This window comes from Limanda limanda, chromosome 10 (assembly GCF_963576545.1).
Source record: "Limanda limanda chromosome 10, fLimLim1.1, whole genome shotgun sequence".
Lineage (NCBI taxonomy): Eukaryota > Metazoa > Chordata > Actinopteri > Pleuronectiformes > Pleuronectidae > Limanda > Limanda limanda.
Window position 1 is genome coordinate 7,294,668 of NC_083645.1, and position 22,767 is coordinate 7,317,434.

The 22,767-nt window shown below is 41.8% G+C and overlaps 2 protein-coding genes across 2 annotated transcripts; one reads left to right on the forward strand and one right to left on the reverse strand.

Moving 5' to 3' along the window:
- Positions 1 to 6,520: 6,520 nt before the first annotated feature.
- On the reverse strand, positions 6,521 to 17,082 carry pld7 (phospholipase D family, member 7). Its single transcript, XM_061080228.1, has 13 exons — positions 17,009 to 17,082; positions 16,449 to 16,890; positions 15,883 to 15,975; positions 13,082 to 14,053; positions 12,224 to 12,408; positions 11,861 to 12,041; positions 11,653 to 11,767; positions 11,044 to 11,171; positions 10,138 to 10,341; positions 9,480 to 9,619; positions 8,866 to 9,031; positions 8,666 to 8,765; positions 6,521 to 8,121 (listed from the first exon to the last, which is right to left on the reverse strand). The coding sequence occupies exons 1-13, from the start codon at positions 17,080 to 17,082 to the stop codon at positions 7,919 to 7,921; spliced, it is 3,003 nt and encodes a 1,000-aa protein (XP_060936211.1). The 3' UTR covers positions 6,521 to 7,918.
- Positions 16,913 to 22,599, forward strand: gpr137 (G protein-coupled receptor 137). Its single transcript, XM_061078976.1, has 8 exons — positions 16,913 to 16,978; positions 17,995 to 18,461; positions 18,605 to 18,654; positions 18,762 to 18,990; positions 19,777 to 19,926; positions 20,014 to 20,139; positions 20,224 to 20,342; positions 21,074 to 22,599. Exons 2-8 carry the CDS (start codon positions 18,081 to 18,083, stop codon positions 21,168 to 21,170), a joined length of 1,152 nt encoding a protein of 383 aa, XP_060934959.1. The 5' UTR covers positions 16,913 to 16,978; positions 17,995 to 18,080; the 3' UTR covers positions 21,171 to 22,599.
- Positions 22,600 to 22,767: the final 168 nt, after the last annotated feature.

Here is a 22,767-nt window from a genome sequence, read left to right on the forward strand (position 1 = left end):
CAATAAACAAACGAATCACCACGTGAGACAAGTCTGATGAGTTAACGTGACATAGCGTATCCCATTCCGCGCTACCTGCAGCAAAGTAAACAGAACCAGTTTCCTTACCTCGTTCCGCTCGGTGAGGGGTGTTAAACTATAATTGTTCGGTCTTCTTCTATTAGATGAAAAAAACAGCCGTTAGATTTTACAGAAAAATTGTGTTTTTGTGAAATACATAATTATCATTTACCCGATGAAATGTACGTTTTGCTAAGTCGTCCATCTCTGTCTTCAGTCGGGTCTTGATGGCAGGGATGTTGTCAGTACTGATGAACTCTGTTTTGAACCTAGGGTCCAGGAAACAGGCAACATCCAAAAGCTTCTGGATGTTTGGGTCTCCATATTTGTTATTGAGGTATGCTAGGACTTTGGTTTTTATTGATTTAGTCAGGTCAGTGTCCTCAGCATCTTCAGCCAGGACTGATGTGGCAAAAAGGTGGAGAACTTGCTTGAGGTAGGAGATGCTCACATATTCCTCTCCAGAGAGAGCATCGGTAAATTTCAGTAAAGGATGCAGTGCCTTGTGAATTGACTCCAACACGTCAATATCCTGCCAGGTTGGGATGAGGGAGCATGCATATCGATCAAACATTTTGGTCGGTGATCCCTGTCTTGAGGTATTTGGCTTGTCTGGCGCACTGGTGCACGACATTTTGGCCATACAACTGTCATACATGGTTTTATGGTATTTTTTTAAGTGCTGGAACAAGTTTGTAGTGTTACCCCGTGAAGAAGCAACGGTAGCACGGCACCGACGTGCTGTTCCTCTTCGTGACTAAAGTCTCAGTTGTGTCAGTTTCTTAATGTTCCGTTGAGCCTGGGGCCATTGTAACCGGTTAAAGGGCAGCATGAAATGTTGATGCAGCCCAGTGCCCTACTCTCTTTCGCACGTTGTAATCGCGCATGTTGTGGTTAAGAAAATCCCATTTTATCTCAAATGCAATTAATCGTTCAGCCCTAGACACAAACACTGATCACTGTGGGACTGTCACAGGAGGGTGAAGTCACTGACAACCAGTGTTGCCACAGTTACTTTGAAAAAGTAATCTGATTACTGATTACTCCTTTTAAAAGTAACCTAGTTCCTTTACAGATGACTTGATTTTAAAAGTAACTTAGTTGGATTACAACTAACTTTATTAGTTATTAGGCAGCTGCCGACAACACCCCCGCCGCCTCAACATAACAACATTTCCTCTACAACATACTGCCCGACCAACTTCTTCAACTCTCCCCCACTTACTGGTTTTGCACCGAAGTCCAGCTTTTGTTGTTTGGGTGGCGGGGGACCTCCTGCTCTCTGCTTATTACCAACTTTTGGGATTGATCTGTAAGTTTGACTGTGCAGTGCTGCGGCTCCAAATGTTTCTTCAAATTTGACGTGTTTTGTCGCCACCAGCACAGAGTGTACAACGAACCTTGATATTTCCATCTTTAGCTGACAAATACTCAAAATAGTGATTGTATTTCCAACTCGGAAATGCGCATCTCTCTCTCTCTCCCCTCCATTGTTGTTTGTGTCGCTGCGTGGTGGGTCTATGTATATACACGTGACGTGACCCTCATGAAAACGTGACTTAATTGTCGCATAGGCTACATGACTTCACTCCCAGAGACGCAAGAAGAAATCAAATATATATTTTACTATTAATGACAAAATAGTAACGCACCGTGACTTGGACAAGTCATTTTAATCTGATTACTGGTTTGGAAATAGTAATGCGTTAGATTACTCGTTACTGAAAAAAGTGGTCAGATTAGAGTAACGTGTTACAGGCATCACTGCTGACAACAAATGTCTGAAAGCTTTATATTATTTGAATACATTGTGTTTTATTTTCATTTTATTCTCCCCTGTTTTGTTAATTGATTGTCTTGCTCTTGCTCATCTTAGATGATGATAGAAGTACTTTGTATTGTTCAGCATTACCTGCCTCCACCTCTCACGACAAGGACGTTAGGGTTGGACTTTGAGAGGCCAACATTTTAAAAGGAAAACGTACAAAATTGAATGTGGTTTCTCAAGGAGAATGTTGGGCTTCATCAAGAGTCCCATTCATTTCATAGTGCATCAAGATGCTTTCAAATATCACTTGCTGAGGAGCAGGTTGGATTTCTACTGATAAACTTCCAGCAAACCTGTGTTGGTCAGGGACCAATGAAATGTCCCTGCTGCACCCACATTCTGGCGGTCCCTCTGTTTAACTGCAATGACCTGAACAAAAGAAACACCTGTTGCCTAGGATATTTTAATGTATTACAACTGTGGTGTCCAATAATATGCCACAAAAGGACAAAACATTTTAACTGACATTGTCTTCTGCTGTTCTGTATACATTTTAAAATATTCATGCTGTCAAACTATCTTAATTTGCCTACTTCTTGTTTTAACCATTAATTAAACAATTTAGAATTTATTTTTGTCCTTAAACGTTACTTGATGACAGTTCTGAAAGTAATAAAAATGTTAAAGCCAGATAGCATTTTTCACAATGAATTGTATGTATTCCGTTGTATTTCATATTTTTGAATTGGCAGTCTGATAATAAGCAAAATGTCAACGCTCGGTTTACAGTATACATCTGCTGTAATAAAGTGATTATTTATGAAAATAAACCTAAACAACTTACAGTTTAGTTAGGTTTCCAATATTTGATGAACACCGGCTTAAGAAACTTCAACAGGTGCGGCAACAACATCCGGTCGTGTCTGTCACTTTTAGGTGGCCCCAGGAAACACTTCTGTTGTCGTTTCTTCTATTTGCTGCCCGTTTCTGTAATGTATTGTGTTGTGAAATTGATGAAGATGTTTTCTTACTTTGCTTGTGTTTTGACAACTTGCATGTGTTTTGTTAAGTTGCTGTGAGTTGAGCTCTCAGGGCCGCCATAGGTTAGTGCACATGCGTAGTAATATATTGGTCATTGATTTCGTCTGGTGTGTAAAGTCTGCGTGGGGGGGTATCAAAACAAGTTTTTTACCGTGATACCGTGATATATGATTGTGCGACCTGCAAAGGGGAGAGTGACGGTGGACAAGTAATGGATACTTGGACTTTACGAATCACCAAGTCGGTAATTGGCCGAGATAAGGTGTTTTTAAAGTCGTTTTATGGAACCATGCAAATAAGCCCTTTCAAGTTTTTCCATGCCTCCCTGTTGAAGTGTGTTGACATTGGGTTTTCACAACAAGGCCAGAAGTATATCTGTTGGACACGAGTCAAACTTGAGTTTTACTCTGCAGGCTGACATTAAGTGGCCTATTGAAACGTGGCGCGAGGTCAAATGGCCACTACACCTTCCATTAAGTATAATGCCATTGATGATATCACATTAAACCCTTACTGATAGGAATGTGGCTTTAACCATTTCTTTGTGATTGAAATTGATTGAGCATTGAGCAGGCTCTCCTGCTGCGATACAATCACACTTTACTGGGGTGTGTTGACATGTAGAGTAGGTGGGTCAAAACATACTGGTCTCACAGGCAATGCATGTACATTGACAGCCTCATTATTCTTGTAAAACCAATTGTTATCTTTTTTTTTTACTTTAACACCTTTTGTCACCCTATGTTTTGTACAACTTTTACATTTTGGATAGGTTTTTTGCTGCTAGCCTTTGTTGTTACATTACCAGGAAGTACTGTTGGTTTTTGAGTTTAACATTGTTTCATGTGGGCAAAATGATATTTGATGGCATAGTTTTAAAAAATTATATTTTTTGCCATCATCACATTCAGTTTGAGCTTTTGTTTTGTTTTGATGGACAGCTGTTAGTGTGTCATTTTTCACAGCTTAGAAAATAAAGAAACTGAAATGGGAAAATTGGTCAATTCTTTTTTTTTTCAACCAAGTAAAACATCTTTTGTGTTAACATACTCCTATAGTCTTTGTTCCTCTACAGCAAATTATAATACAATAAAATTGCACTTTCAGGGAGACTTGGGCCTAACACATTCAGCCAGTTGGAACAGAAGAACACACCAGAATAGGCCTGTTTAGTAGTGGCCATATTCCTACACTTATAAAATGCAATTCAATGTGGAAGTAATCCAAGTATTCAGAATACGTTACTCAGATTAGTTAATGTAACGGAATACGTTACAGATTACATTTTTGGGCCTGTATTCTGTAATGGAGCCAGGCAGCTACAATCCTCCGCTAACAGACCCACCTCCTTCACCTTGGTTCAACAAACAACAACAAATGGGTTCATCCTGCATCAGTCACAATTAGTCCTGTGTTTGTGTGAGGGGATCATCTGAGGTCCGATCCAGGGAGAATATTTACGCAGTCATTGGGAGGAATTTGCTGAATCATGCTGATCTACAAGCAGTGCAGTTATTATTACTATTGATTCTGATTCTTTGAGAAGATCAGGAAAATGCATCACATTAATTTATCCATCATTTGAAACAAAACTCTTTGAATGCATTTGAGGATTTGAACCTGACACAAATTGTCTTTCACTTCTACTTAATACTAACAATAGTAAGCTTATTTAAGATACAATTAACAACAGTTATAATATAAATTACTTCCAATGTGCATGTCAGTAACAATCGAGTACTGCAAAGTCCACCTTTTAATTACATTATAAATTGTGCCTCCCTCCTTCAAAGTCTATTACATAGTAGTGCAGCATCAGGCTGAGGCCGAACTGAACTCTGCTGTCTCATTGTGGAAACACTTAGTGTCAGCTGTTTAGAGGTTTGTTGCTTTAGACACTCCAAATAAAAATGGCTGTTGCTATTACCTACTTTGGGACATCAGCTCTATGAATCTAGTGGACAGTAACAGGATCTGTAAGAAGACAGTGACTCAAGTCTCCCTAATGCAGAAGGTTGTAGGACGACAGACTAACACCATAGTTTTCTGTTCTTACCTCACTGAGAGAGCGCCAGTCCATGTTGGCACTGCCCAGGTAGAAGTGCTTCTGATCCACGACCCACAGCTTTTATTGCTTGGTTTCAATACCAATATTATTAAGTAGACATTTTAATACTGAATTATATTTAAAGAGAAATGCACCAACTAAGGTTGAATCATAAAAATGAAGATGTTAAAATGTGATCAATGGAGTCTCAGTTACCAGGAATGTGCTACATATTGGCCTGTTCATATTTTACATTTACATCTGTCTTGACTGATCCAATATGGACAGTTTGTAGTTTGTCAGTTCACACCTGGAATTAGAATGTGTCTCCTGTTACCACCAGTTATCAGGTTTCATTTGTGATACAGTAATACATGAAGAAGAGTACCTAGCCGTTCATGTTGCATTGGGACTATGACTCAGGATTCTCTGAAAGATTTTACCAACAATGTCAATCAAGATCCTCCACAGTTGTCGTTCCTCATCGAACTTTGGATCCTCTGTACTTCATCAATGAGCAGTGTTTTCAAATCTTTTGTTTAATGATGTAGATCCTGATCACACTTAGTAGACACGTGTTTCTCTATGTTTGTCTTTAACTCCCCTCGACTCTTTTGGTCTCTTAGTCACAAAACACAGAGCAGTGACACAAACCCAGTGTGAGGAACGAGTAGACCTGATGTCACTGAAGTGTTCTCAGAATCGATCGAGAAAAGTGAATGAATAAATTGTTGCACATCAAATACAATCCTTCAAATTGAATTTATAATATGGATTTTTTTATTTGTTTGTAAGATATGTTTTTTGTGAAGTGGTAATTCGAATAAATTTGTATCAAGTTATTCTCAAATGTGACAAATAAAAACAGAAACTTAAAATAATTGAGTCAGAAGTTTATTTGGACAGCAGTGCTTCGTCCATTTTGGGGATTTATCTTTTCAGTTTTTGGATCTTGTGCTTGTTATATAACTTAATATATTATTATGTATTATGCTTGTGTAGTTTGCTTTAAGTACTTAGTCATACCTTTTCATTTTGTACTTGAAGATGCACTCTTCAGTAAACATTTGAAGCAATTAACATAAACTAGAGTTTTGTTGAAGCACGTTTCAGCTATAAGCTTTGACTATAGTTAAAATCAAGAAATAAGAAGTAGATGCACCCATATTAATGATGACAGTCTGTTGGACAGTCCACAACTTTGGTCCAACTTGAGATATCCTAACAAGGGGGTGGGGGTCTCTGTGCTCACATGTTTTATTTGGAGGAGCCTCAATTCATGACATCACAGTTTGGGGTCAGAATTTAACCAGGGTGCAACTTACATAAATGTGGAGTGGTCTGTGTGCCCAAGTGTCCTTTGGCAAGACACTGAATCCTGACGGCTGTTCCAGCAATGTGTGATGTGAGATTGAAAGAGTTCTGGGTGGATGTGACATGCATTGTTAAACACTGAGTGGTCAATAAAAAGAGAAAAGCACGATATAAACAGTCCATTCACAATTTGAAAGAAACATTTGTGTATTAGATCATGTATTTTTCAATGAATGAGAATGAGGACATTTAATTTGAAGAATGTTTAATGATGAAACTGATCCCTTTACTGGAAAACAATCAGTTTTTCAAATTGCCAGCTACCAAATGTTAGCATGCTAACAGATTAAACGAGCATTATGTTTGCTAAACATACGTAGCATGCTAGCTTTGTCATTGGGAGCCTTATCTGCATACAGCATTTCAAAATAAAAATAGCATATCATTCACCACTGTCTTTAAGTGGAGTCAGACCAGTATCTGAGGTTCACAATGAAAAAAAAATGTAACAGCTAGATACCAGGAGAGGTTAATACAATTTTGTTCAAGCAATCCCTTATACAAATCATGACTGTCCATTCAATAAATCTCTTTCATTTTGTCTTCCATCATGAAGCTGTCAAAGATCTCCAGTTGGGCAGATTTTATAACCTTTGCAGAGGATGTCATGTTTTCACTACCGTCCCTTTGTTGTTTCTTTGTTTTTAAACCGAATTACACAAAAACTTGGCGAAAAGATGTGGTATGAAAGGCTGTGCTACGGGTCAGAAACAAACTGATTCAATTCAGGTACAGAGCCAGGAATTATTTTTCTCTTTCTTCAACATTTTCCTTGATTTCTTTGAGAATAACTTACGGATCTTTTAGAATGTGGTTTGTCAAGGAGAATGTTGGACTTCATCAAGAGTCCCATTCATTTCATAGTGCATCAATAAGCTTTCAAAGATCACTTGCTGAGGAGCAGGTTGGATTTCTAATGATAAACTTCAAGCAAACTTGTGTTTGTCAGGGACCGATGAAATGTCCCTCTGTTTAATTGCAATGACGTGAACAAAAGAAGCAGCACAGCAATTATCAATACAATAAAACAGATTCCAGCTAAATTAATGATTCTTTCAAATCCACATCACTTCAATAACAAACAAAGTACAAGTCCTTTTCTGTCTGCAGGGGTTAACGTTCAAATTAGAATTTGTTTGTGAGCCAGCTATTAGTCTGAAATAAAAGATTGCCACTTTTTACAATATGCTTATACTGTTGGACTAACGTTATGGAACAAATGGCTTCAGCAGATTAAACAGGGCCATGTTGTATTCACCTCTGGATATGCTTAATTCCCTGCATGAGAGCGTTAAAGCTGGGCACCAACATTTTAAAAGGAAAACACACAAAATGCTCCAGGCATAGAAATAAATTGTACAGGGCCAGTTCCCCTGTGCCACAGCTCAGATAAAAAAATTGTCAAGCTTACAGAGAATAAAAAAATAACATGTTCTGAAACTAAATATAAAATTGCAAATATATACAGAAAAAGGCAAGCAAGTCAGGAAACGGCAATAAAATGAACCGTGTTTGTTCACACAGTACAGCCAGCTGATCTCTGCACAAGTAAAATAAAGTTCAAGTGACCGACAGGAGCAAGCGAGACGCTCATCTAGAATGCAATATACTTATTGAACAGCAAACCGTCAGTGTCCGCCATGAGGGCAGACGTCCACGCTGTCAACAGAGAGCGTGCTGGCGTACGGAGAACTCCAGTCTCTGAGGTAGAGCTCTTCTGCTTGGCTCTGCAGCGTCTGCTGTGCCTTCCCAACCACTGAGCCCGTCTGGTTCACAACCAGACCCACACCAGCAGTTTGAGTGAAGTAGTTCTCTGACCAGTTGGACGTCCCTGTGGACACAAACACTCATCACTGTGGGACTCTCTCAGGAGCGTGAAGTCACTGACAACAAATGTCTGAAAGCTTTATATTGATTTGAATACATTGTGTTTTATTTTCATTTTATTCTCCTCTGTTTTGTTAACTGATTCCCTTGTTCACCTTAGATGATGATATAAGTACTTTGTAACTTCATTGAGAAAAGCTTTGTATGAAGTTTATTATTATAACTATCTATTTTTGAAAAACTGTGTGTAGAATTGAATAATAACATTGTATATTTTTATTTACTTTTAATATTTCAGCCTGTTTTTAAATCAAATTTATAAATAATATGACGAGAATAAAAGCTGATCTGCACTGAAAAAAGAAAGTTGTAGTATTTCTGCAACATCAGCAGATTCGTCTCAATCTTTACAAAAAACTACGTTTGAAAGTCTCAGTTTCAGACTAAAGTGTCTTGATAAGAGGGATATTGTTACCCCTCTGCGTACTTCAGATGTGAAATCAGTGGATAATAATGTATTAAAGGTGAGTGCAGAGCTAATAACCTACCTATATAGACGACTCGGTCTGTGACCATGAACTTGGCGTGATTGACTCGAGCGAAGGGGATCGTCTTCTGCTCTGCTGTTGAAGGCACTGTGAAGATTTTCTGCAAAGTCACAACAATAAAGAAAAGTTCAGGATTCAGCATCATTCTGCTGAGTTCAATACGTTTTAGCCATCTAAGAAATTCAAATCTCCAGACGTACTATGTCAATGGCACATTTCAGTGGTGGTTTGTTGAGCACCAGCAGGGACTGCAGGAAGGTGAACATGGAGGCGGGCGAGTGTTCCCAGCAGCTGACCATCAGTCTGACCTGGACCCCTCTGGTGCAGGCTGCAGCACGCAGGGCGATGTCGATGGCGGGCCAGTACCTGAGCGGAAGAGACCAGAGCACATCTTCAACCATTCAGCAGGGGAAGCTTTGCAGAAGAGAGACTGTCTATATATGTAAATGTATGTAAATAAATGTAAAGTATGTCTGTGGTGCATGAGGGCAGGTTCTCCAAGTCACGGACGAACTTTGGACACCACTAAACTCATCTGGTTAGTCAAGTTTATCACATTTTTATTCAAAAGGTTCAATTCAGCAGGTATGCTACATTCTAATAAGGATAGCTGCTTAGTCAGCCAATCAGGGTCCAGTGCTGTCACATCTTGATAAATGTACCTCTACCAGACTATGTCTTACACTGACTCAGTAGCGTGTATCTCAGTAAGTTCATACTCAGCTGCATGGTTTTCCCTGTAAAATCTATGTCTGATGGTGATTTATCGGGATTTCCACATTGCCGTCTTAAATACTGGTGGCTCTGAGTGTACCTGATTGGCTCTGTGAACTGAGACAGAGGAAGGTAGTCCATGACGGAGATGTAAACAAACTTCTGGGCGTCACCGATGACAGACAAGATGGTGGCGAGGTCGTCAGAGCGGCCAGTGGCTGAGATTTGTGGAGGGCCACTCTGTAGGAACACAGAATGAGCAGTGAGGATCATGGGAGAAAAGAGGCGGGGGAACAGGAATCTTTTACAGCCCTTCCGTGGTGGTGTAATTACCCTCTGATGACTTTGCTTAAAAAGGGAAAATGTTAAAATACCACAATGAAACGTAGAAACACCTGAGAGGTCACATAAGGATGTATTCAGACTGTCTTGATGTACATGAGGACTGATTACCTACAAATTCCAGTAGTTTGGAATAAGGATTAAACTTTGAAACAATAAGCCATTATACCTGAACTTAAATTAGGGCTCATATGACGTAAAATGAGCTAAGCACTGCTTTATAATATCTTATAATCAGACAAGAATATATTTCAAATATAATACAAATGGAACAAATTCAGAGATTGTCATGAAAAATACCGTCAGTCTAAACATTTCAGTATCAGACCTGTAATGGTCAAAAACATAAACCAGTTGGATAAAGAAGTAAAAGTAATCCTTTCAAGGAAGCTTATCACCTCTTTGTGTTAACTTACTGACAGGTAGACTTCAGCAGGTACTCCATTGAACTTCAGATGCAGAGGATTCTGGGAGCTGGACAGGGCCGACAGGTGCTTCGGCCAGTACCGGGGCAGGGATCCACTCTGCCCAGCACCAATGCTCCAGTACACGCCAAAGATTCGGAGCGCATCCTGGGCCAGGCAGCTGCAGTCCTCCACTAACAGACCCACCTCCTTCACCTTGGTTCAACAAACAACAACAAATGGGTTCATCCCGCATCAGTCACAATTAGTCCTGTGTTTGTGTGAGGGGATCATCTGAGGTCCGATCCAGGGAGAATATTTACGCAGTCATTGGGAGGAATTTGCTGAATCATGCTGATCTACAAGCAGTGCAGTTATGTTCTATTGATTCTGATTCTTTGAGAAGATCAGGAAAATGCATCACATTAATTTATCCATCATTTGAAACAAAACTCTTTGAATGCATTTGAGGATTTGAACCTGACACAAATTGTCTTTCACTTCTACTTAATACTAACAATAGTAATAGCTAATTTAAGATACAATTAACAACAGTTATAATATAAATTACTTCCAATGTGCATGTCAGTAACAATTGAGTACTGCAAAGTCCAACATTTAATTACATTATAAATTGTGCCTCCCTCCTTCAAAGTCTATTACAGAGTAGTGCAGCATCAGGCTGAGGCCGAACTGAAATCTGCTGTCTCACTGTGGAAACACTTAGTGTCAGCTGTTTAGAGGTTTGTTGCTTTAGACACTCCAAATCAAAATGGCTGTTGCTATTACCTACTTTGGGACATCAGCTCTATGAATCTACTGGACAGTAACAGGATCTGTAAGAAGACGGTGACTCAAGTCTCCCTAATGCAGAAGGCTGTAGGACGACAGACTAACACCATAGTTTTCTGTTCTTACCTCACTGAGAGAGCGCCAGTCCATGTTGGCACTGCCCAGGTAGAAGTGCTTCTGATCCACGACCCACAGCTTGGTGTGGACGATGCCTCCAGTTACAGCTTTGAGGTCCACTTCCCTGACTTCTGCACCTACAATGGTTCAATTCAAAGAATTTCAAACATGCCACACACAAAATTCCCAGTTTTTTTGCTTGGTTTAAATACCAATATTATTAAGTAGTCATTTTAATACTGAATTCGACTTAAAGAGAAAATGCACCAACTACGGTTGAATCATAAATTTGACGAGGTTAAAATGTGATCAGTCTCAGTTACCAGGAATGTGCTACATATTGGCCTGTTCATACTTGACATTTACATCTGTCTTGAATGATCCAATGTGGACAGTTTGTAGTTTCTCAGTTCACACCTGGAATTAGAATGTGTCTCCTGTTACCACCAAGGATCAGGTTTCATTTGCTTTATATGCAAATAAACATTCTTCTATTCTGTTTGCAAAGACCAAATAAAGATGTGTGTTAGTGAGTGACCTGTCCATATGTGTTTGGATCCCCTAAGACAGATGTTAACACCAGGTGTGAACAGGGCTCTTTCTCAAATGAAGTAGTACCTGCTGCAGTCAGCTCTGATGTGTCTCGGGTTGATGCCTGGGGGCCGTTGACAGCAATCTTGAGTTTTACACCTTTAGATTGAAGATGTTTCAAGTGCTCAAACACCCTCCGTCCCTGCCAAACATGCACATTAAAATAGGTCAGGACAGTCACTCGATATACAGGTCTAGGTCAGGAGATGAGACTGTGACCTGCCGCTGTGCCGACCTGAGAGTCAGAAGAGCCGGCGAACTCTGAGTCGTTGCCGAGCAGTGTGATGTAGGAAGCAGCGATGTGGACCGAGCTGCTGGACCTGTGCAGCAGGTGCATCCAGCTGTCTGCGATGCTCCGTCTGGACGTGGGGGACGGCAGGTACAGACCATCAGGGACGCTCTCCACCAGATGCACTCTGAACAAGGGAGAGGGAGATTTAAGTTACAATATTTGTACATCACTATCAATCCAGGAAGCATTTCCAACTCTCAAGGTTTTCAGAGTAGGTTTCTCAAGAGTTCGGATAATGTGAATATCACATAATCATCAACGGCTAAAATAGGACAGAAAGATTGACATTTTGTTGATATTTCTTACCGACAATCAGTGCTGCACGGCTTGGGGAACAATCCAAGGCCCTCGGACCAGTGCAGGTTCACCTGATCCGTAAGATGGGCCATAGACGTGGGAATCCCGTGGTGCCAAATGTGTGGACCGAACCCTCCCAGGAGCAGCAGGAGGGGGGGCAGGAAGATGATGAGGTAACGGAACCCTCTAGAGCTCTGTAGGATGACGGAAAAAAAAATATACTTACAAAATATAATCTGTGAAGTTGCAATCTCGGTGTTAACAAGAGACTGGGAAGCAGCTTGGGATTGTGTTACATACCACAGCTATTACTGCAGGGCGTGGTGAAATGCCACTACATGTGACTGAATCTTTCACACATGCACTGTGACCCTGAGCTTTTCTAGACATGACCTGGATGAGATGTATGTGTGAACACAAATGTCTATTTCAGTTGAAGTGGACATTAAAAACACTTTGCCCTATCAGCTCCCTAGAAGGGCATTCACGACTACTGCATTACTGATGAAGGTTTTCTGGAAGCTGGTGAAAGCAGAACTCAGGCAGCAGCTGATGTCTTATGCAGAATGCTGATGTAGACTTGATGCATCAAGGAGACCAGAAGGTGGAACAATATACCGACGCCAACAGAGTTACATGAGCAATTTTCCCCTACAAGTCTGAAGATGTCTCAAACAGCATCCCAGTATACCTCTCTCACCCTGCATCCCCCATTACAACAGAACATCCACGAAAGGCTTGAATTGCTGTCGCTCTATGGTGTTCGCATCCTATTGGATTCTTAAACCTAAATTATGCTGCAGTCTGTTGAAACTACAGCATGACTGATATCAGTAGAATATATTCAAGTGCAGCAACATAACTCACCTTTGTTGACTTGGTTGATGAGTCTTTAGCTTTAAGCGTCTCTGCTGCTACAGGAGAGGTGGATCCATCCTTCTCGGCCATTTTATTTTCAAGTTTTGAATTCTCAGACTGAACTACCTGTGGTTCAGGATGTTCCTTCGCTTGCTCTAAACTGTCGAGCTTAGACTTTTTATGTTTCAAATCCTCCTCTTTTTTGGTATCTGATGAGGATCCACTGGCCTTGGACTCAGGTGTGTTCTTGGGCTCCTTTTCCCAGGGAGGCTCTTCATCCATTATATAATCCGCTTGGCCGACCTCAGCTGTGAGAGCAATCTCAGATGTTGTGGTGTCTTCAGAGGCAGTGACTGTAATCCCCTCTTTAACCTCAACATCACATTCCTTTGCTGGGTCATCTTTGGACTTTGGGCAGAGGGAGCCCTGGTGTAAAAGCCGACTTACAGGGACATCTGGTGGGATGTGAAATTCTACTACTGAGGTTTTGCTCTTGTCCTCTGGTAAATGCTGCTCTGACCCTTGCTCTGGTCTGATGGCAGGCCTGGGGCTTGCAATCGAGAGAGGGCTCTGAATGGACCCAGGCAAACTCCAGCTCTTGGGTGTAGTAATTGCGGATTTGTGAGCTGTCGCAGCAACTTGTGCAGCACTGAGGTATGGAGAGTGGCCTTCAAGGCCAAATTTGGGGACTCGGAATGATGGCAGGGGGAGTGACGTTTCTCTTTCATCCAGGGGTTTGGCCTTTGAAGCCTCTGTCCTTTCACTTCCAGCTTTCTCATGAGGCTGAGCTGCATGGACAGTGGTGTCCTTTTTAAGAACAGGCAGCTCCGAGGCCCCAGGAGGTCGTTTATGGTAGGTAGGAATTCGAGAGACAGGTTTTCCATCTTTGTTCTTCATGTCTTCTTTCTCCTCAAAATCGTTCTTATCAGCCTTTTCGTCCTCCTGAAGACGGTTCAGCACAACACTGCAACCTTTGAGACCCTGGGGAAGACAGAACCTCATTAGAGAAAGAACAAAACCTTTCATAGGACCTCTTTCAGCATAAATATGATGTATATGTTCTAATTTCTGTGTCATTCCACTGCAACGATCTTGTTTTGGGATTACAAGACAAGACTAATTTACAACAAGACCATCTTCGCACATGTAATACCGGAAGTATTACAAATATGCAACATGTGGAAAAATTAATTCATGAAAAAATGTAAAGGAGAAGATGCATACACCAACTAGGACTGCGAGCAGTACTGTGTAGGCCGGAGCACTTGTGAACTCTGACCTGAGAGAGTGGTTGGGGACCAGGGGGAAGTGCAAACCACACGGTGAAAAATGTCTGCAAATCTAATTTAAGTTGTAAAACAAGGGGTTACTTCCTGTTGCCAACACACGTGTGTCTCTATAGATCGTTTATAACCTTTCACCTTTGCAACATCTAAGACATCAAAGAGACCTATGATGACTGACACTGATGATGGGGGGGGGGGGTGCTCATCCACATTTCAAATTACTCCAGAATACGTCAAATGTGGATAATAATAAGACAAATAATTTAAATTTCAACAGGGCCAGTGCCTGGGCCCTAAATAAAGGGGGGGGGGTGAGAGAAATCAAAATTGGAAAATGAATACATTATAAGAAATACCCATTTTCTATTTGTGAAATTCAATGTCTTCACAATCCTGTTACACTATATATATTCTGTCCACTCTGTATATATATTATGTTTATTGTGTATATTATTTTAGAATTTGTTTGTATTGTACAGTTTTCTTTTATTTTTAAAGATATCTGAAAAAACACATACTAGAACTTTTATATTTTATAACTATTATTATATATATTTTAACTTTTTGATCTTATATGCTTTTTTCCATTAAGAAAAAAAATAAAATCTTAAAAGTGGCACCTCAAATGTATCTGGTTTCTGTGATATTTACTACATCCCGACATTTACCTGAAACATATTAGGGCATTTTATGTTCTACAAGTTATTGTAATTATCTTCAAACCTCTTCATATTATGTCTCACTGCTGACAAGGCATATTAGAGCAAAACCCGAACCATAAGGTTAAAGGAGCTGCAGAGCTCAGAGACAGGATTGAGTCAAGCCACAGAGATGGGGATTACTAGATAAAAACTATTTTACATGATATGATAATAGGGCTGGTTGATATGGCCAAAAAATATATGAAGATTAAAATGTTCCTATCGGTCAATATCGAAAATTATCGTGACAAATGTGAGTTAAGGTTGTGGTTTTAAATTCTACTTTATGAGGAGAGAATGACCAACACTTGATAAACAGCAAAACGTTTACAAATTTGAGGCAGTTCAATTATCTTATAGATTTTCCCTGAGCTTACACAATACATGTATATTATATAGATATATACTGGACTTTTATTGCACATTGATGGAAATTGTAATGATATGCATTGATATTGTTTTATTACCCAGCACTATGATAATGATTAAAGCAAATATTGGCCATTATATAAACACAGAAATAACATTTATTTTGGCATTGAAATCATTTTCATTATCTTACTGTATAAAGCTTTACTTTTTTTTTACAGCAATAACAAAAAAGGCAGACTTACTTCCGTAAGAGCCAACTAATATTTCCTGGTGATGATGACATGCTGCGCACAACACAACACTACACACACTCTATTTCTCTCACTTCACTGCTGCACTGTATAAATAAATGCCGGCCGCACCCATGTGCATCACACGCAGGCTGCGATTTGACTGCCAAAATAAGATCCACATTCCAGGCAGAGGAGTGTGTGTCTGAATGAGAGCTCACCTCTGGGACATCTTCCTCCTCCTCGGCCGGGGGACGGAGGTCTCTGTCCATCGCTTGGCTGAGGACAGACTCGGGCTCTGAGTCATCGGACTCCTGCCGGGACCACAGACATTAGCACGGTGAATAACGGAGCAGGCAGCGTTGTAACAAAGCAGTAACACAAGCAGCCACGTCGAAACAATTCCCTTGGCACAATAAACACAACGTCCATGTAGTTGAACGGTTAATCACCTTGACAAAGAAACTGCGTGAAGAGACAACTCACCATGATGCGGTCACTCGCTAGGTGAGAAGTTGGAGCTATGCGCAGAGGCTGGGTCTATTTGTTTCACTCGGCTAACCAGCTAGCACACATTAAACGAGTTAAAGTTGTATAAGTAGTGAATACACGGCTTCGTGTCTGAGTAACCCGTCCTGGAGTGCTTCTTCTCCGGCTAGCCGGCTACCGTCGCTGCAGCTGCCGTTAGAGAGCCAGCGCTACGTGGCCGACAGCGAAGTTCAGCGCAGTCAGCGGAGGAAGAGGAGGAAGAGGAGGGAGAGGAAAGGGTGAGTAATACAGGACCCACCTCGTACGTAGTTTTCCGGGGCAGGCGGGTGGACCTCCTCCGTGATGCGGCCGGTGTGGTGTCCGCCGGTACCTCGGGCTCCTCCGCCCCGGGCTCCTCCGCTCCGCCGCCGGGCCGGACGGACCTCCGGGAGCGCAGCACCATGGGCATGTCGGACAGCTTTAACAACAAGTTCGTGACGCCACTGGACCGGAACCGAGCCGAGCGAGAGCGGTAGTGTGCGGGGAGGAGGCCGGGGTGGAGCAGCGAGCTGCGGGGGACGGAACCGGCGTCGGGCGGCCGGTCGCTACCGAACACCTCCGTGCTGTGAACCACCGGAGCCCCGGAGGAGGATGTGCAGGCGCCGTGTGGGACTCTGAGCTGGTAAACAACAGCTTGAAGGAACCGCGATTTCCTTCCGTCGCTGATTGGCGGGGGAGAATCCAAACGGACGCCCCGCCCCCTCGCCCCACACACCCGGAAGAGACACGGATTAGCTTCGGCTGTTTTTGTCTGCGTCAACCCGGAGCTTCGTGTCCGCTGTGAATCAGGTCAGTCCCCGTCCTCTAATGATCACTGACAGCGGCTTCCACCGTGTGTGTCCCCGGGGGCAGCCCCAGGGGGACAGCTGGGGACAGGTCACCCCCACAGGCATGGAGACAGTTGGTCCCAGTTCGCTTAGTTAGCTCAATTCCACGGAGCTATGGTCGGTTGTTTATGTTCCAAAGAGCATAGACCTGCGGCTTATTACTGGGGTTCAAAGGTCAGCCACATACACCCTGCGGACATGGACACTTTAACTATCTAATGGCTTCACTCTGTATCACAATGTTTTCATTTACTGTCGAAATGAAAGTCAGTTCCTCCATAACACAACGCGCCTGTTGGGTTGTTTCCTGATGCTGACGCTGTCTATTGTTTAGTTTATATGAAGCTTGTTTGTGTGTGTTTGTGTGCGTGTGTATGTATGTGTGTGTAGTCCTCTTCAGGATCAGTAGTCCTCATGGGGACCAAAGCTCAGTCCTAGTGAGACAAGAGGTAATTTCCTGAGGTCCTGGTTAGAGTTAGAGTTAGGCATGTAGTCACTATGGTTAAAGTTACAGTCAGTCTCCAGGGAATCAGTACAAGTCAATGTAATGTCCCCTGAAGACAAGTGTGTGTGTGTGTGTGTGTGTGTGTGTGTGTGTGTGTGTGTGTGTGTGTGTGTGTGTGTGTGTGTGTGTCATCTAACAGTGTAAGTCTTTAGATGAAGTTGTAGTTACAGTGTCATTAACGGTAGACACGTTCCTCACACTACGTGTTCTCTGAAGTACTAATGCAGCTGTCAATGACTTTTTTTTTTGTATCCAGCCATGCCAAAGACAAAGAGCTCCTTTTTAAAGTTCAGAGTTTGGAGCCAGAGAATAATTTGACAAATAAAGGACATTTGATTCTGCCACGAAGCAACAATAGCCTCATTCATGCAGAGATTTGAAGGGGATTTACACCTCGGTACAAACGTTGGCAACATGTCTTGCAGTCCACAGATTTATATTCTCTAGCTTTATTATTGTTTTGTTATTTTCAGATGTCCCATGTAAGCCCTTCACGATGAGAGGAGAACGTGAGGCAGTTTTTCTGAGGTGACGGACACTTCCCTCTGACAGTCACCCAATGGAAGCTCCAGTCACAGTCAGCCCTCCCCCCTCCTCCTCCACCCTGCTGCCCCCGGTTCCCCTCCGTCCGGCCGTGGCCCCGTCGGTGCAGCTCGGCTTCACCATCCTCTACACCACTCTGTACGCCGCGCTCTTCCTGGTGGTGTACGTGCAGCTATGGCTGCGCCACCTCTACAGACACAAGAGATGGAGCTACCAGAGCGTCTTCCTGTTCCTCTGCCTGCTGTGGGCCGCCCTCCGCACCACCTTGTTCTCCTTTTACTTCGTCAATGCCCTGGAGGCCAACCACCTTCCCGTCGTGGCCTACTGGCTGCTCTACTGCTTCCCCGTCTGTCTGCAGTTCTTCACCCTCAGCCTTATCAACCTGTATTTTACTCAGGTAAGGCTGTGCATAGGGGAGCAGAGGGATTTTCCTTTAATCCACTGGTAGAAATTGAAAGAAAGAATGTCCTGATGACTCATATAATCTCTGAGTGGGGTAATTCCTTTTGCTTTTACTTTCATTACTGTCTTGTTGTGCAGGTGCTGCTCAAAGTGAGAGAGAGTTGCAGCTCGACAGGGGGCAGAAAACTGTAAGTCACACATAAACACACTATACTTTTGCCCTTTATTATCTTGACTGAGAATATAAAACACTTTATAGCTACAAACTCATGCTTCACTCCCACGTCTTCCTCAGGTTGCTGGCAAAGTGCGTGTACGGAACTTTAAACGTTATCTTCCTCTCTGTCAACGTGGTCTGTGCGGCTCTCGGGTACCGAGGCCGAGGCGGCTCGGGGGCGTGGACCTGGAACCTGGTTCTGGTTCGAGTCATACTCAACGACTCGCTCTTCATCCTGGATGCGGTGCTACTGGCTGCTCTGCTGCTGCTCCTCACCAAACACTCGCACTCCACCAGCCCCTACCTGGTGAGCAACGTGCACTCAGGAAACACAGCTGTAAAGTTATAGAGCCACCCCCCCCCTATTTGTAAACATCTAAATTTAATAATTGTCATTATTGTAATATTATCCTTCATGAGTCATCTTTCTTATCCTGTGAAAACAGTTGCATTGTGTCTTTTGTGGTTCTGGAATAGTTTTATCAAAGCTGAAAAAAACAAACAATGCAAAAATATCAGCATATGTTGAAAACTCTGACAAAGATGTCAACTTGGTAATATGACATTCGAGAGCTGTTGTTGATAACAGCCAATGCTGTAGTCGATGTGCTGTAAGCAAAAACATGTGACTTCAGAAGCAGGATTTATACTTTCTGTTTCCTGTTGTCGTGACCGCGTCTGAGTCAGACAATTTTCTGCTGCTTTCTTCATGTGGGAAATTCTATAAAGTGTCAGGACCGACATTTTCTGGACTTTTTCAGGAGTTCATGTGTGAAAATGGTTTATGTCATCAGGGTTATCTCAGCTAAGGCTTAGACACATTTATAACTTAACCTTGTTAAAATCGGGAAGTTTAAAGTTGGAAATACTTTGCTGCCAACAAGGTCTTTGTTGAGATGAATTTTGGGAATAGTAGCCTCTAGCATTTTTAAAACCTATAATAGAGATTAAGATTAAACCTTTCTTATCTGCTGCATCTATTTTGACCACTCTTAATGCATTTCTTTAGACTCCCTGAACATTGGAGTACCCCTCCACGCTCCATTAATTCTGACGCTACTCCAGGTTAACAGTGTGTTTCCTGTCTGACCAGGGGACCACCGTGTGCCGCACAGCAGCACTGGGAGCAGCGGTGATCTTGTTGTTCACCAGTCGAGCCTGCTACAACCTAACAGTCCTGCTCCTGTCGCAGAACTACCAGGTGGAGTCATTCAACTTTGACTGGTACAACGTCTCTGACCAGGTAATCATCAGACCAGAGTAACAGCCTGGGTCATGTTCAAGGTATCTTTATCAGTCATTACCAGTAGATAACTGTGTGTGCTTGTAGGCGGATCTGCACAGTGAGCTGGGCGACAGCGGCTACCTGGTGTTTGGTGCCATCCTCTTCCTGTGGGAACTGCTCCCAACCAGCCTGCTCATCCTCATCTTCAGGGTTCGCCAGCCCACCCAGGAGGTAGTTAGTGCATCAAACACAATTCAGGATGTGTTGAAGCAGCAGATGTAATTTGAACCTGTTTTCTTTTTCGAATCGTCCCAGACCAGCAGCAGGGTCATCAACAACAGGGTCCTACCTCGTCCGTATTTCTTTGATGACCCTCAAGGCAGCGATGACGATTCGCCAGTTCCATGGGCACGAAGTGCACATCCACAGTCTAGGTACGATTATTGAAACCATGCAAGACAAACTGTCGATTAACCAGTTAGTCAAGGGACAAAACATGCTTATATTTGATGGATCATTTAAGTATATGGTTTTTTTTTTTAGAGGTTTTCCACTTCTGACATCTCTGTTGTGATTATTAACTGCTTATCTATTTTTACCTCCACTGAGCATTATGCAAAAAAACAACTACTCAACCAGTTTCTGAAAGAATAATTCTTTGATCTTCTCAAAAAAAATCATGTTTAGAGGACTGATATTTATGATTGTCTGCAATTTAGTGCAGATGCAAACAATAATCAGGGCTCTTGTGAATTACCATGTGGTTTCATAAGGGCACTATTTGGCCTTAGAGCTGAATCTGACATCTGTCACGTAGTTTCTCTTCACTTTATTATAATAGAAACTTTGCTTATTAGTTGGCTTTTTTGCTTTTAAACAAACGTTTCAAAACTGTTGCAGATCATTTTTAACTTTTATTAGACTGATCAATTCTCAAGTCTTTCTAAAATCCAAAGCGTTGAATTTTGACTGGATTTAGTAAGCTGAAATTAGAGGGCAGCTTCACCATCGACATCGTAATGTTCAGGCTTTGGTTAGTCTCATGCTTTCCGACTCCAGAGAGAAATTGGCTCAGGAGTCCTCTGATTGGCTGCAGAAGGCTGAACCAGATGCCTCACACGCTGCACAGTGGACACATCCATCATCATCCTCTCTTCTCTTTCAGCTGGTACGGAGCAGAGAGCGCTCCTCTCCTGTTTGCCAGCGAGGCTCCAGCCCTGAACCACCAGCACCACTCGTTCTACTCCACCCCCCAGAACTGATCCCGACCCCTGACCACGATCCAGGTGGTGGTGTTCATCGCATGGACAAAATAAACACACACACACACACACAGAGATACCAGCCAGCAGCAACTCCCTCTGTGTGCAGTGTTTTTGCACAGAAAACCTCAGGAAATCTACACCAGTGAAAATGCACCTTGTAGTTTTTTGAACGGAGAAAAATGAACACTCTCTTTTTGTTCTAAGGGAATGAGCTCGTAGGGTAAAGGCCAAATATTGCTCCAAGTGAGCGTTTTTATGAAAGTTGAGCTGAGGTTTAGCCACAAGTTGTTCTTTTGAAATGGGAAGTAATTGTTCCAGTGTTGAAAATGACCAGCCAAATTTGCTCTGGAGATTCCTATAATGTCAAATTTAGCTTCATTAGCATTCCTTAATAAATTGCTACATGTAACTTAATGTAGTTTATAAGCTCGCAGCACAACAGACACTGATGAGACGACTCTGCAGTTTTCTGAAGGTTAATTGAAGGTAGCTTTTCTCTTACACTGTTTCAAGTGTACTGGAAACAGATACAAAACAAGAATCACTTAGCATTTTATGTTTACAGCAAAATAGTTTTTCTTAATATATCAACATCAGGTCAGCAGTGCTGCAGCTTTTTCTTTCCCTTGTAAATTAACTTCATGTTTGCTGTTCACTTTTGTAAAGAGTTTTTCTCATTTGAAATTTTGAAAAGCGATTTTGATTCTTATCCCTGTCTTGTATAATTGTGTTGTAATGAAAGTTTAACTTATTTTGTAACCACTACCTTTTTAATTGTATTTGAGAATTAAATGTTATTCTCCTTTATTTGTTCACAAGAACGATGCTTCCTCACAGCGAGTCAGTGACCAGCGGCTTTGACCCCCACATGATTGGCTTTTACTATGTGACCAACAAACAAATAAAAGTAAACTTGGTCACTCTATTGTGAAGCAGAACATGTTTACAGGAAAAGCTGTTTGTGTTATTACATGATTTAGTCCATTAACGAAACAAATGCCACTTATGTGAGCCTAATAGACCCAATCTGCCAGTTTTCCATTAATAAGCACACCGATAAGGACACATACATGATCTTATACTTGCTTTGTGACAAGTAATACAAACCATTGCTTTTATGTTAACAGTTGTATGACTTAAGGTGCAGATTTTTCTAATCAATTTATTTAATGCATTCCTGGTCAAGCTTTATTCTAAAGGCATTATTTTAGTTTAGTTTCAAATTAAATAATCTTAAAATATTTCATCCACGTTTGCAGGACAGATCGCGGAAATTTTGTGCTAAATAAGTAGAGAATATAGAAATAATACATTTGGTAAACAAGTCGGATCCAGTTTGGAAGGTTGGACTTGTTTAGGATCTGAAGTTAAGTGACGTCTGTTGCTTCTTTAAAATCTCCTATTAAAACCTCTTTGCTTTCTGAAAGCTGTTGGGAATAATCTTTTTTTATTTTGGGTTTTATTAATTTCTACCACTTAAACTCTGTGTCTTAATCAAGTCTCTTGTCTGGTTTTATTCTTCCTGCTTTTTTGTAACATTGAACAGACCCATCTTTAATTCCCTAGAAACATTTCAGCATTGCAACATGCAGCC